At 42.4% G+C, this 13,914-nt stretch overlaps 1 protein-coding gene across 1 annotated transcript in view; it reads right to left on the bottom strand.

Moving 5' to 3' along the window:
- DPYS (dihydropyrimidinase) overlaps positions 1–13,914 on the bottom strand; it is a 99,537-nt gene that overhangs the window by 51,900 nt on the left and 33,723 nt on the right. The window contains exons 3-4 of the mRNA XM_027561340.1: positions 10,833–11,012; positions 9,102–9,291 (exon numbers count right to left, since the gene is read on the bottom strand). Of these exons, the coding sequence (XP_027417141.1) occupies positions 9,102–9,291; positions 10,833–11,012 (370 nt within the window). The remainder of the gene's footprint in view (positions 1–9,101; positions 9,292–10,832; positions 11,013–13,914) is intronic.

The raw sequence follows: 13,914 nt of genomic DNA, 5'->3' as shown, positions 1-13,914 counted from the left end.
CATAGGTGCCCAAGAGCGGAAGCATTGGTTACCAAACAGAAGACCAAACACTTTCATGAAAAAAATTTGTCCCAGCTTGAAAGACAGAGTAGAACCTTACTGGACTTCAGATTCAAAACATTACACTTATAAAGAAAAAAAAAATAATTGAGAAGGATAACACATAGAAGGGGCATAATAAAGTAGATCACACAGATCTAGATTCAAATTCTGATTTTGTTCATTTTAGTTGGTGACCTTGTGCAAGAAGAGTCATTGCTCTTGGTCTCAGTTTTGCTCATCTGCAAAATGGGATTGTAGTGTCCCTCTAGTGTGGCAGTTTGGTGAGGATCAAATAAATTAACATATATGAAAGTACTTGGCATCTTCCTGGGATCCTGGAATCACTTCATGTTATGAGCTGAACTGTGTCCCTTGTCAAAATCCACATGTTAAAGTCCTAACCCCCAGTATCTCAGAATGTGACTATATTTGGAGATAACGATGCTTTAAAGAGCTAATTAGGTTAAAATGAGGTCATTAGAAGCGAGCACTCATTTAATAAGACTGGGGTTTTTGTGAGAACAGGAAATATGGACACAGACACACACTGAGGGAACCCAAGGTGAAGACACAGGGAAGAGGCAAGCATTACAAGCTGAGGAGAGAGGTCTGGAACATCCTTCCTTCAGTGGCCGCAGAAAGGACTGACATCGCCAAGCCGAAGATCTTAAACTTCTAGCCCCCAGAATGGTAAGGAAATTAATTTCTGTTGTTTAAGCCACTCAGTCTGTGGTACTTTATTGCAGCAGCAAACATTAGTTTTCTTATGGTCAATTCTCTCTCTCTCCTTTTTTTTATTTTTCAGTGTTTTAAACTGGGCAGTCTTAAAAAAAAATAAAAAAAAAAATAAACTGGGCAGTCTTGAATTGGTTTGCAATTAGACACCATGTTCTAAATTTAAAGGACAAGGAGGGTTCAGATGCTCATGCTCAGGAAAGAATAAAGGAAGTCTGAGATTCAAATCCATCTTGACTCAGGCATACACCCATCTTTTCTTAGGAAAAGCACCGGTTACCAAGCATCAGCTCATTGTACTTGTGGAAGTGAGATTTGGTTCACTCTGCTGCTGCTGCTAAGTCGCTTCAGTCGTGTCCGACTCTATGCGACCCCATAGATGGCAGCCCACCACGCTCCCCTGTCCCTGGGATTCTCCAGGCAAGAACACTGGAGTGGGTTGCCATTTCCTTCTCCAAAGCATGAAAGTGAAAAGTGAAAGTGAAGTTGCTCAGTCGTGTCCGACTCTTAGCGATCCCATGGACTGCAGCCCACCAGGCTCCTCCGCCCATGGGCTTTTCCAGGCAAGAGTACTGGAGTGGGCTGCCATTGCCTTCTCTGTTGGTTCACTCTACTCAGCACCAAAAAGCAGGGGGCAGCATGAACACATGGGCAGAGAGAGGCCTCTGTGTGGCCCTTTCTCCCCCTTAGTCCCCAACACAAGAGGAATATGTGAGGAAGGGAAGGTAGAGTTTAAATAAAATGGAAAATAAGACATCTAAACCTTCCTGGAAGAGAAGTTTGTGTTTTACAGCAATAAGCCTGAAGAATAAAGCTTTCTACAAATGTCAAACCAAAATCAAATCAAACGAACAACAAAAAAAACTCAACCATAATGTAGCCCAGTTCATTGTAAGCTGCTTGAGAATCAAAATTATCTTAATCATCTTTGCAAATTCAATGCCAAGAGCAGTGTCAAGCATATATTAGGCATCCAATAACTTCATTTTTTATGAAGTATAAACAAAACATTTTATTAAAAAGTTCAAGTGAGAGTCATATTTATACCTGAAAGACATGAATATGGATGTAAAACAGAATTATGCTTTATTAAGACAAATTGAAACAAGTTATATAGAGAAATTAGTATTAAAAATTTCAGTATTTAATTGGTAAACAAATTATAACAGATATACACCAAAGAGAGCATCAAGTAAGTTGCAGAGAGAAATCACCAGCATTCTAAGCAAAGCACCAGAAAAATACTAAATTCATGTGCATCCATGTTCTACTGGGAGGTGGGAAGGAGAGGTGAGCAATGATTTTTAAACACTATTAATAATCCCATGTGTCAATATGTGGCAAAAAAAAAAAAGGAACATGGATAACCAAAGCTACTCAAACCTTACCTCTGTCACTGAAGCACATGACATATACAGACGCCCGTACCATTTAGACAAAGAGTGAACAGTGAGTGAAAGAGATCTGAGAGTAGGCAGATGGGAACTCCTAGGCAAGGTACGATTTCAGCTGGTTCACCCAACTTTTTACTGGAGGTATGGAACAACGGAGGGGGAATTCTACTTCTGGAAGAAACACACTCTAGGGACAGCCTTCTGACCCCCTTGCCTCATTTTTGCACGAGTGGATGGGAACTAGCCTAGATCTAGTTGCTCAACTTGGATTACTGAGACTTGAAATACACACGAAATCGAAATTCCTTGCAAACTGTCAAAGGCAACTCAAGCTTTCAATGGCGTGCACGGGGAAGCTGTATTCTTTTTCCTATAACCTGCTTTTCACGTTTTATTGCAGGTGCTGAACCCTAAAAGGAAATATCAAGGTATGAACAAAGGGAAACGGCAGGCTTTGAATGAAAGTTGATTCACTGAACATGTATTCCCCTCTCTTCCTTTCCAGCTCACATCAAACGCTGGTGAAGATGTACAACAGATGAACAAAATACAGGGCTGTGCTGAGAACAAAAGAGGGACCATGGCTCACCAGAGGTTCTGACAGACTGTAGGTAGACAGAAAGCAGACGGGATTGCAGTGCTTATAACAGGAAGTAGTGGCAGCAACAGCCTGAGCTCAAAGGGGTAGAAGGGTCATGATGGACATTTTTCCTGGGGTAGGGAGGGCAGTGAGCATGGGGAAGGGGATGAGATGGGGCAGTTGGCCCCTGTCCCCACCTCTGCCCAGGGAACTAAGCTTCCTAAGGTGGTGCTGATGCTACAGAGTGAAGCCCCAACACCTGAAACTGAAGCTCACCAGTGACCATGCCCCATTTACACTCACTAAGCTCATAGTCTCATTTCTGGTGCTCTCAACTAGGGGCAGAGTTTGCTCAACAGTGGAGGAAGTCCACGCCAGCTCCCTGCTCAACCACCTGCAGTGTCCAGTCATAACACGGACAGCCCAGGATCACCAGACACTTGAAAAAACAAACAACATAAAAAGATGGGCCAAGATGTTTAAAAAAATACCACACACACACACTGAAAAATTGACTCAGTAAGAAACAGAGATAATCCAGGAAAAAGTGTTAAGTGCTCAGTCTTGTCCAGCTCTTAGTGACCCCATGACCTGTAGCCTGCCAGGCTCCTCTGTCCATGGGATTCTCTAGGCAAGAATACTGGAGTGGGTTGCCATGCCCTTCTCCAGGGGATCTTTCCGACCCAGGGATCGAACCCATGTCTCTCACGTCTCCAGCCCTGGCAGGTGGCTCCTTTACCACTAGCGCCACCCGGGAAGCCCAGTTATAGAGCCGACTACAAACGCTGGAACTCCCGTCCACGTGAAGATAATAACGGAACCGACAGAAGTCAGGAGGAGACAGAGAGGGTAATACTGGGACTCTCGGTTTCTTTTGAACCTAGTAGATGATAAGGAGATCCCACACAAAAAATTAGCCAAAACACATAAATTTAAGTAACATTATTTGAAGTGACATTTACTACTAACAAAACTCAGGAGGGTTAGATTTATGTAAGTTAGATTGCTCTTTTTTCACCACTTAGAATCAAGTTATACTGTCAAAAAATAAGTCACTGCTTACAAACTTAGGGCTTAGGATTTTGGAGGAGACCACCACCAACAAAAAATAGATATGGTTAAAAAATTCTAGTTCCAAGACTGAGCTGAGAGAGAGAATGCTTACTTCTTACTTAATACAGTCTTCATCATTTCTATTTCTGGCATTTTTTTTTCTTTTAACAATGATAAATAACAGAATGATAGTAACATTTTAAATATGTTTCTAAAAAATGTAAGGCCAATAAGCAAAACCAATCAAATATAAACTTGACATCTGCATTTCCCAACACTGTAACCCAATTTCTTCTTGAACAGAGTAAAGAGTAATTAAAAATGTGGACTTAGGGTTGAACAGACTTGAATCCCAGCTTTAGCACTTACTAGTAAAGTGAACTTGGGCTTAATTTACCAAACTTTCCCAATCCTCAATTTCATCAATCACAAAACAGTGAAAAATTTTGCCTGAAGCATTGTTATGACAATTTGAAAAGATAACGTATGTTAGGGTGTATTAATGAGATAACATATACTAAAACTTGAAACAAGATATATTGAAATATGTGCCAAGTGCATATTAAGCACTCAACAAACAAAGTTGGTTGTTATAATCGTTCACCCTCAGGTTGCTATCTTCTGGGCATATAGCTGGCAACATAACAATAAAATCCAACATAATGAGAGTGTTGTATTTCTAGGCAACTACAATAGAGACGATTAATAACTGGATCTCTTTTGTGCCTCCGGGAGCAATGATTCTCACATTTAATATGCATATGAATCACCTGGGGTTCTAGTTATAAGGGCACATTCCAACTCAGTGCATCTGGCACAAGGTCCAAGGATCTGCATCTCTAACGAGCTCTCAGGGGATGTCAATGCTGTGTTCCAGGGACCACACGCTGAGTGGCAAAGCCCTGGATGACAGAATGGGCTGGCAAAAGGATTTACTGATAGGAAATCTTCATATTACAAATCTGTAAGGCTGAATCATTCCTTTTTTAAGCAAGACAATGATGAATAGATGTGTATTGCTCTTTTACATTCAGAAATTATGTGAGATAATAAGGATGGAGTAAATAAATCCACTGAAAAAGGCCACTGTGCCCACCAGCTCTTGTCACTCTGTACTCCCCGTGGACCTGCCCTCGGATTGGCTGACACGGTCACCATGTGAATGGTGTGACACTGCTTGGTCACCTGTGAGAAGTTACATGCCAGCGATGGAATAATCTCTCACGCTAGTTTATTCTGGACCTCTGCTGCCCCTAACAACTGCACGTTGGAATACCTTCACAAGTGTTATTACAGTACGTCTGACTCAACTAGAGCATTTGGGTTGAGATTTTAAGTATTTCATACTTATAACCACCTTGCAAAGGGATTTAGCCATGTCCAAAAAGTATTTGAACTAGCAGTCCCGTTTCTAGTGAGGCTATCCTGTTGTGGAAGATAGAATAATGATGCCCCAAAGATGTCCATGACCTAATCTCTACCACCTGTGAGTATGTTATGTACATGGCAGAGAGACTTCAAAGATCTTAAAGATCTTCAGATAGGCAGAGTATCCTGGATTAAACAGGTGGATTCAATATAATCCAAGAATCCTTAAAGAGAGATCAGAACAAAGGAATGTTCTCCACCCACCACAGCTGGCTGTGAAGAAGAGGAAGGGAGATAGGAACCAAGAAATATAGGTGGTCTCTAGAAGCTAGAGAAGGAAGGGTATCCCCCTGGAGCCTGTGTATCCCCCTGTGTTCAGAAGGAACACAGCCCTCTGACACCTTGGTTTCAGCCCAGTGTTACCTATTTCAGACTTCCACCCTCCAGAACTATATGACAATAAATTTATACTGTTGTAAGCTATTACACTTGCTATCATGTGTTACAGCAGTAATACAAGACTACTATACCTTCCACATATATGAAATAACATGTGCATAAGGCCATCACTGTGGTTTTATCTGTAACAACTAAAAGTCAGAAACAGCTCAAATATCCATCATTAGAGACTAGTTGACAAACACAGTGCCATGCTTTGCACCTGTAAAAAAGAATGAAGAAGCTCTCCATATCTAACATGGGCTGACCTTTAGGACATATTTTCAAATAGGAAAAAACAAGATCGAGAACACTGTGTATTTTACCTTTCAAGTAGGAGAGAAAGAAAAATAAGACACATATGTTCTTTAAAAAAAAAAAAAAAAACACTGCAAGGGTAGCTCAGAAATAAATTAATGAAATAATTAACTATGGGATGTTAGGGAACACTGTGTTATTTTACCTTTCAAGTAGAAGAGAAAGAAAAATAAGAACCATATGTTCTTTAAAAAAAAAACAAAAACCACTGCAAAGGTAGCCCAGAAATAAATTAATGAAATAATTAACTATGGGATGTGGGATGAAGCTAGGAAGGAAGCAAGACATCTCTGAGAACACATCTTTTGATGTATCACTTTGACTTTTGGACTAGGTAAATGTTTTACATGTTCAAAATATAAAATTATATTTAAAGTAATATTAAGATATTCATAATTAATTTTAATAATTTTCTACCTATGATTTACATTCTAAAATATTTCCTAGGCTTATTCTGCGGCTAATGGAATTCTATCCCAAATCAAAGTACTCAGGATCCAGAAACTATTTCCTGACAGAATGGTCAAAATCACAGATTGCTTGTGGGTTAAGATTGACCATTTCTGCTGATTTTGCTGTTTCTTAAATCATATTCTTACATTACAGACCTCACTGACAAGCTATAGGACCTGGTACATCACTTACCAGAAAATAGAGAAAACCAATTTCATAGAGCTAGCAACAGCGCCACCTGGTGGCAAAATCTAAAGCTATAACGATTAATAAAATTGAAGTAAAGGTTCTTTTTGAAGTGCTGTGTTCTTTAATACTGAAATTACGTATGGCAGAAAAAAGCAACCAGAAATGGCTGGTACTAAGATCTTCTTTTCTTATGAATACAGTATTTATTTTGTCTTCCTTCTTTCAAGCCCTGAGCCAACCATCTTCCCTTGGCTTCCTGGAGAAGTACAGGAAAAGGAGACACGGGAGAAAGAACTATGGGAGGTGGAAATGGCTCCTTCACATGGCAAAGAGGATGACAGAGGCCCCATCAGGCAAAAAGAGCCCCATGGCCTCAGGGCAAAGCCCAGAATGGCGTAGAAGAGCTGCTGCTTTAGAGAAGGGTTCCTCCCATAACCAATGATGAGGCTCCCAAAGGAAAGTAGAAAGTGTTAGTTGCTCAGTTGTGTCCGACTCTTTGCAACTCTATGGACTGCAGCCCACTGGGCTCTTCTATCCATAGAATTCTCCAGGCAAGAATACTGGAGTGGGTTCCTACTCCCTTCTCCAGGGGATCTTCCTGACCTAGGGATCAAACCTGGGTCTCCTGCATTACAAGCAGATTCTTTACCATCTGAGCCCCCCAGGGAAGCCCGAGACTCCCAAACACAGTCCTAATTCCAGTCCCGGAGCCAGCCACCCCTACTGTGGCAGCCCCAGCTGCAATGAACTTGACCACTGTGTCAATGTCCCTTGAAATGGCACCAGTCTGGAACTGTGGCTAGGAATAAGTGAAGTGGTCCGGGAACATGGGGCTGCTGAGCTACTGTGGCCTTCAGCTGTCAGTGTCGCCGGTCTTTTTAGTACCCCTGCAGACAGTGACCAGCTCAATAGTGAAGAGGTTCTCCTGATCAAGGAGGGCATGCCTGCGTGCTAAGTCGCTTTAGTCGTGTCTGACTCTTTGCAAGCTTATGGACTGTAGCCACAACGCTCCTCTCTCCACATCCACGGGATTCTCCAGGTAAGAATCCTGGAGCGGGTTGCCATTTCCTCCTCCAGGGAATCTTCCCGACCCAGAGATTGAACCCCCATCTCCTGTGTCTCCTGCACTAGCAGGTGGGTTCTTTACCACTAGTGCTACCTGGGAAGCTGATCAGGGAGGGAGTGGAGACAAACTTGGCACAAGCGTACATTTTCAGGGAATGAAGGGCTGTTTCAGGAGAGCTGCTCCCAGTGCAGAGAAGACAGAGATGGTAGTCAGATCTTATCAACTCCTGTGTGAAACTGAGGTTACTCTTAATTTGATGTACTGCATTTAAAAGTGCATTTAGCTTGCCCAAAATTCTTAGTGAAATTCAAGCAGCAAGAAGTAACGTTGACAAAATTTATCCTAGTGTCAATTATGGACATGCCAAGTCTATTTTCATGGTTTTAAAAATCTATATTATAAAAATGCAGCCAGGATGAGTTATACAATTCTTTCTGGTTATCTGGTTTCCTAAAAGTGAGAGAAACCACAACCATCTCCCAGGAGTGTCTAAAGTGTTGAATAAAATATATCTTATTTGTTTTTCATCCTTCCTTTCCCAGTACTGGCCAATGAATGAAATTATTTCCTTCCTTAAGTCTTACCAAAAGCAGATTAATGATTACATAAGACCTGGGTTTGATTCCTGGGTCGGGAAGATCCCCTGGAGAAGGAAATGGCTACCCACTCCAGTATTCTTGCCTGGAGAATCCCATGGACAGAGGAGCCTGAACGGCTACAGTCCACGAGACTGCAAGAGTCGGACACGATTACAACTAAACCACCACCACATATTAAATTATAGAAGTGAGGCAATTAAACAATTTGGAGTAAAAATACCTTTGTATTAAAAACCTTAAAATAATTATAATAAAAACACTATCTGGATGATTATTTCCATTGTGCCAATGCCCAAGTTGCTATGAGACAGATTAATTTGGTTCAAAAGAAATGTGTTGAGCACCTACTATGTGCCTTGCATGACCCTGATTCAGGTATTGGAAGTGTTAATGGAGGTGCCTAAGAGACAGGAAAGCTTCTTTGAAGTTCACTAGAGAACTGCTCTGACTCTGTGCAACCCTATAGGCTGTAGCCCACCAGGCTCCTCTGTCCATGGGATTCTCCAGGCAAGAATACTGGAATGGGTGGCCATGTCCTCCTCCAGGGGATCTTCCCAGCCCAGTGATGGCACCCACATCTCTTATGTCTCCTGCATTGGCAGGTGGGTTCTTTACCACTAGCGCCACCTGGAAAGCCCTAGAGAACTGGTAGTTAGTGGTGTGAAGGTTGGAGCTTGTGACTGAAGGAGGGCAAAAACAGACAGACCTGTGCAAGACTGGGAGAAAACAGAAAGGATGCTAATAAAAAGGCAGGAAGAAAAACTATGGAAATGCATGGACAGCTTTCTCATAGGGGTTGCCATTGTTTCACCTTACTCTTCAGCTAACAGTACTGAGTCGTAAGGAGGGTACAGTTCAGGCATTACCATCTCTCCGGGCATCCGCCACCACCTTTGCCGCAGACTTGCTCATCACGTGCACGACGTAGAGAGGGCAGTTCACGGCGCTGGCTATGGTGACGGCCCTCAGCGTGGCTTCTGCCTCCACCGCTTCTGGACGGCTCAGCTCATGGCCCTCGGGACCTGTTATCCCCAATGCCAACATCTTCTTTGCTCCCTGAAAAGGCAGCAGGAACATACATGGGAGAAAGCTTTGCTAATGACAAATTCCATCGTTATGTGAAATAAATACACTGCCAGCTTTTTATTTGAGATCTGTTTGGCATAAGTGTGTGTGAACGTGTGGGTATACAGTGTGTGTTTTTGGTAAAAAATAATCTACTACTCTGATTTGTTACTGTTTAGTCGCTAAGTTGTGTCTGACTCTTTGTGACCCCACGGACTGTAGCCCGCCAGGCTCCTCTGTTCATGAGATTTCCCAGGCAAGAATGCTAGAGTGGGTTGCCATTTCCTTCTCCAGGGGATCTTCCTGACCAAGGGTTAGAACACATGTTTCCTGCTTGGCAAGTGGGCTCTTTACTGAGCCATCTGGGAACCCCAGTACTCTGATAGCATGTTGTTAACTTTTCATATACATATTTCACAATTAAATTATTTTGATTGGAAAGGTGAAGAAGATATGAGGTCTGTTCTAATCACATTCTTTGAAAAGACCCAGGAATCAAACAGGGGTCTCCTGCATTCCAGGTGGATTCTTTACCAGCTGAACTACCAGGGAAGCCCCTTTGAAAAGAAGTAGTGTCTGTATTTAAGACTTTGGTTCAGAACAAACAAAACAAAGTATTCCAGTCCCCCATATTCGATTCTTCTTGAAATGACTCATGCTATTATGCAGTTAGTTCTATTCTTTACCAATTCATACTCTTCACTGCCTTCTCCTCTAACCCACAGAATGATATTAGATCTGTATTTCTCCTCTCCAAAAGTGTTATTTCTTCCTTACAAGAAAGTCAGGAAGTCAAGACAGAGTGTCAAACTGACTTGCCCGGTGTCATACAGCTAGGACATGGAAGAGTCCAGTTTACACCCTGGTCTGTTTGAGCTTACACCTCATGCTTTCCTCATATCATTTCCCCCACCTTCTGGCCATGTGGCCACCTTCTCACAGACTTTAATGGGAACTGAGCCCAGGGAGAGAGAAAGATCAACCAATAGAAAGGGTAAGAGACAGCTCTTTAAATCTTACAGATGGTATACCCTTCGGGCATTAATGATGGAGTTAATATGAGAAATAAATACCATCTAGATTCCTCCAGAGCACATTTTAATACCCAATTTCTGAAAAGAGTGGGGCTTAAAACAGCTACCTAATGCTCTGCCTAAGTCATCAGATTACACTGATGCCCACACTTTGGCTTTCTGAACCAGCAGCTTGAGCATACTTTAAATGAAAAAAAAAAAAAAAAAGTGCTGGGGACACAAAGAAAAATATCTGTGCTTTTAGAATAAACCTTGTTTGAGATCTAATGGCTGCTCTGAAAAAGGGAACTCCTCATTCCAGCGCATATACCACCCCAAAAAAACTCAGCAAGGACAGCAAGTAAATGGAGTCAAGTGTTTCCAAGTCACAGAAAATTAGTTCCTGGATTTCCTTTCTTCCAGTCCTTTGAATGAATTTACCTACTTGCGGCCAGTCATCTTCCCCTTAAATCACGGGCAGTTTCCCTTCTGTGGAAGCTCTGAACGGCAATTACCTACCTCTGCAACTAGGTCTCCGTTTTCGGCATGAACCTGAGCAATGGCTCCAATCTCCTTGCACCGAGAGAAGGCCTCATACAGCTCCACATCCCTCACCATGTACACATCTTTATAAGCCATAAACATCTTGAAGGAGTTCACACCTTTATCCTGGGTAAGGATTTTCATTTCTTCTTTAACCTAAAAGGGCACCACAATCACAGCAAAATGTCACCCTTTAAAGACAATACCAGCATTCTCCAAAGTGCTGCATTCAGAAGAAAACAAAGCAAAATGAGGACATCAGTTGAACTCCAGAAAAATGTAATTAAGGCCTCGATCGTTCCCCTAAGTCAGACTTTGTCTCAGACTTCGTCATCTGATGAACTGCTGTGGCTATGATGCTTTTAAATCATGAAAGAGTTAATAGTACTCCCCCTCCCCCAAATACCTCACTTTTACACTTAGATATGAAATTCTCAGTATCTAGAGAAACAGGTACTGAGATGGGAAGAAATTATTCTAGAACATGAAAAGACAACCATTTGGCAGCAACAGAAGCAGTCATGTCTCTGGAAGGAATCAGAGCTAATGTGAAGTAAGGTTTGGGGTCACATCTGAACCCCACAGGATGAGTTAGAAGATGGAGGTGGTGGAAGATGTGAACTGACCCACTGGCAGCTCCTGGAGGTGAAAGATTCTGAACCAGTGGGAAGCCCCAGGAGCCTTCTGGGTTGCCAACTCAAACGTTCTGATCACCAATTCCAGTGTGTGAGTGGGGAGATTGGGGGTTCCTTCACAGCACCAAGCAGTTCTCCAGACATCAGCCAGGAGGTATCTTACAACTTAACTCAATTTTAACACTACCTGGAGACTGCCTCATGGTCCACAGGTTAAGAGTTCAGTCTTACGGGGTATCCAGGTTGTCACCTGCACTTCTGACCAACCAGCTATAAATCGGGGCTTCCCACAGCACCCTCCTCAGGTTCAATTAATCTGCTGGAGTGGTTCACAGAGCTCAGAGAAGCATTGTACTTACTGGATCACCAGTTTACTATAAAAGGACATGATAAAGGATACAGACGAACATCAGGTGGAAGAGGTCCTTCATAGGTGAAGGAATGGGGGAAGGGCACGAGGCTTGTGTGTCCTCTGAGAGCACCGCTCTTCCCAAACCTCCACTCGGTCACATCCTTGAAGCTCTCCAAATCCTATCCTTTTAGGTTTCGTGGAGGCTTCATTACACGGGCATGACTGATTAAAGCATTAGCCACAGGCAACTAACCCAACCTCCAGCCCCTCTCCCCGCCTCACAGGTCAGTTGGGGGGGACTGAAATTTTCAACCATCTAATCACACAGTTGGCTTCTGGGTCAATCAGCCCCTGTCCTTGCTGCTGCTGCTGCTAAGTCGCTTCAGTCGTGTCCGACTCCGTGCGACCCCATAGACGGCCTCCTACCACACTCCCCCGTCCCTGGGATTCTCCAGACAAGAACACTGGAGTGGGTTGCCATTTCCTTCTCCAATGCATGAAAGTGAAAAGTGAAAGGGAAGTCACTTAGTCATGTCCGACTCTTAGCGACCTCATGGACTACAGCCCACCAGGCTCCTCTGTCCATGGGATTTTCCAGGCAAGAGTACTGGAGTGGGGTGCCATTGCCTTCTCCGCCCCTGTCCTTAGGTGGTGTCTAAAAATCACCTCTTTAATTCCTTGTAGCTCAGATGGTAAAGAATACGCCTGCAGTGCGGAAGACCTGGGTTCGATCCCTGAGTTGGGAAGATCCCCTGGAGAAGGGAAAGGCTACCCACCCCAGTATTCTGGCCTGGAGAATTCCATGGACTGTATAGTCCATGGGGTCGAAAAGAGTTGGACACGACTGAGTGCCTTTCACTTCACTTAACATACTAGACCTTTTCATTGCCCTCATCATGTAGGAAATTCCAAGCGTTTTAGGAGCTCTGTGCCAGAAATGGGGACAAAGACCAGATGTGAATTTCTTCTTATAAACAATAATATCATACCAATGATAAGAGACAAGATAGGATCAAAACTAGTTTGGTAATTGCCTTTGCAGGTCCGTTTCTAGTCTCAACAATGATGAATAACTTCAAAGGAAAAGTCAGAAGATTTGACCAAATAAAACTGCTTCAATTTCTACAAGTTGAAAAATACACACATACACATAAAAAATATACACGTATAAATATAACATAGAACAAAAATATATAATAAAACATAAAAAATATGTAACAAGGATAGAATTATTGCTTAGTTAATAAAAATGTTAAGAGTTATTGCTGCTTCTACTTGAAAAACCCTAACATTCTAGATGAAAAATTTACAGTTCAAAAAGTAAATTCAAATGACTAAGAAACATGGAAAAAATGTTAACCTTCCTACTCATTAAAAAGTGCAAAATAAAACAAAGCAATCTTTTCCTTCTATATGAGCAAAGTTTTAAAAATGACAATATCACACGTTAAGTTACTCACTTCCATCACTGTTTACTCTTTTACTAATTTTCCTCACTTTTCTCCATGGCACTTTATCAGCTGGCATATAATATATTTACTTGTTGATGACCTGCCTCCTCCTCTAGGATTTCCACCCCATATGAGGAGCGGCTTTGTACAGTTTGGGCTTCCCAGGCGGCTCTGGGGTAAAGAATCTGTCAATCCCAGGGTGGGGAAGATCCCCTGGAGAAGGCAATGGCAACCCACTCCAGTACTCTTGCCTGGAAAATCCTGTGGACAGAGGAGCCTGGCAGGCTACAGTCCATGGGGTTGCAAAGAGTCAGATACAACTGAGCATGCATGTAAGCTAAGCTTGTATAGTTTATCTGTTGCTATATCCTGGAACAGTGCCTGGTCCATAGTGGCCACTCAAAAACTTCCTGTTGGATGAATAATGAATGCAAAGGAGCAGAAAACACCCAAATGTTGAGAGTGAACATCACTGAAATGATGGAATGAGTTTCAAGATGCATTAAGTGACAACCGCAAGGGTAGAACTTGGTATAATGTGCCTCATTTTAAAACACTTTTTTACAAGTTCTAATTTTCTACCGTGAGTCTATTATTTTTATAGTGGGGAAAAACCGCTT

The sequence above is a fragment of the Bos indicus x Bos taurus genome, chromosome 14 (assembly GCF_003369695.1).
Source record: "Bos indicus x Bos taurus breed Angus x Brahman F1 hybrid chromosome 14, Bos_hybrid_MaternalHap_v2.0, whole genome shotgun sequence".
Lineage (NCBI taxonomy): Eukaryota > Metazoa > Chordata > Mammalia > Artiodactyla > Bovidae > Bos > Bos indicus x Bos taurus.
The sequence above is the reverse complement of the archived record's forward strand: the minus strand, read 5'-3'. Positions and strand labels throughout refer to the sequence as shown.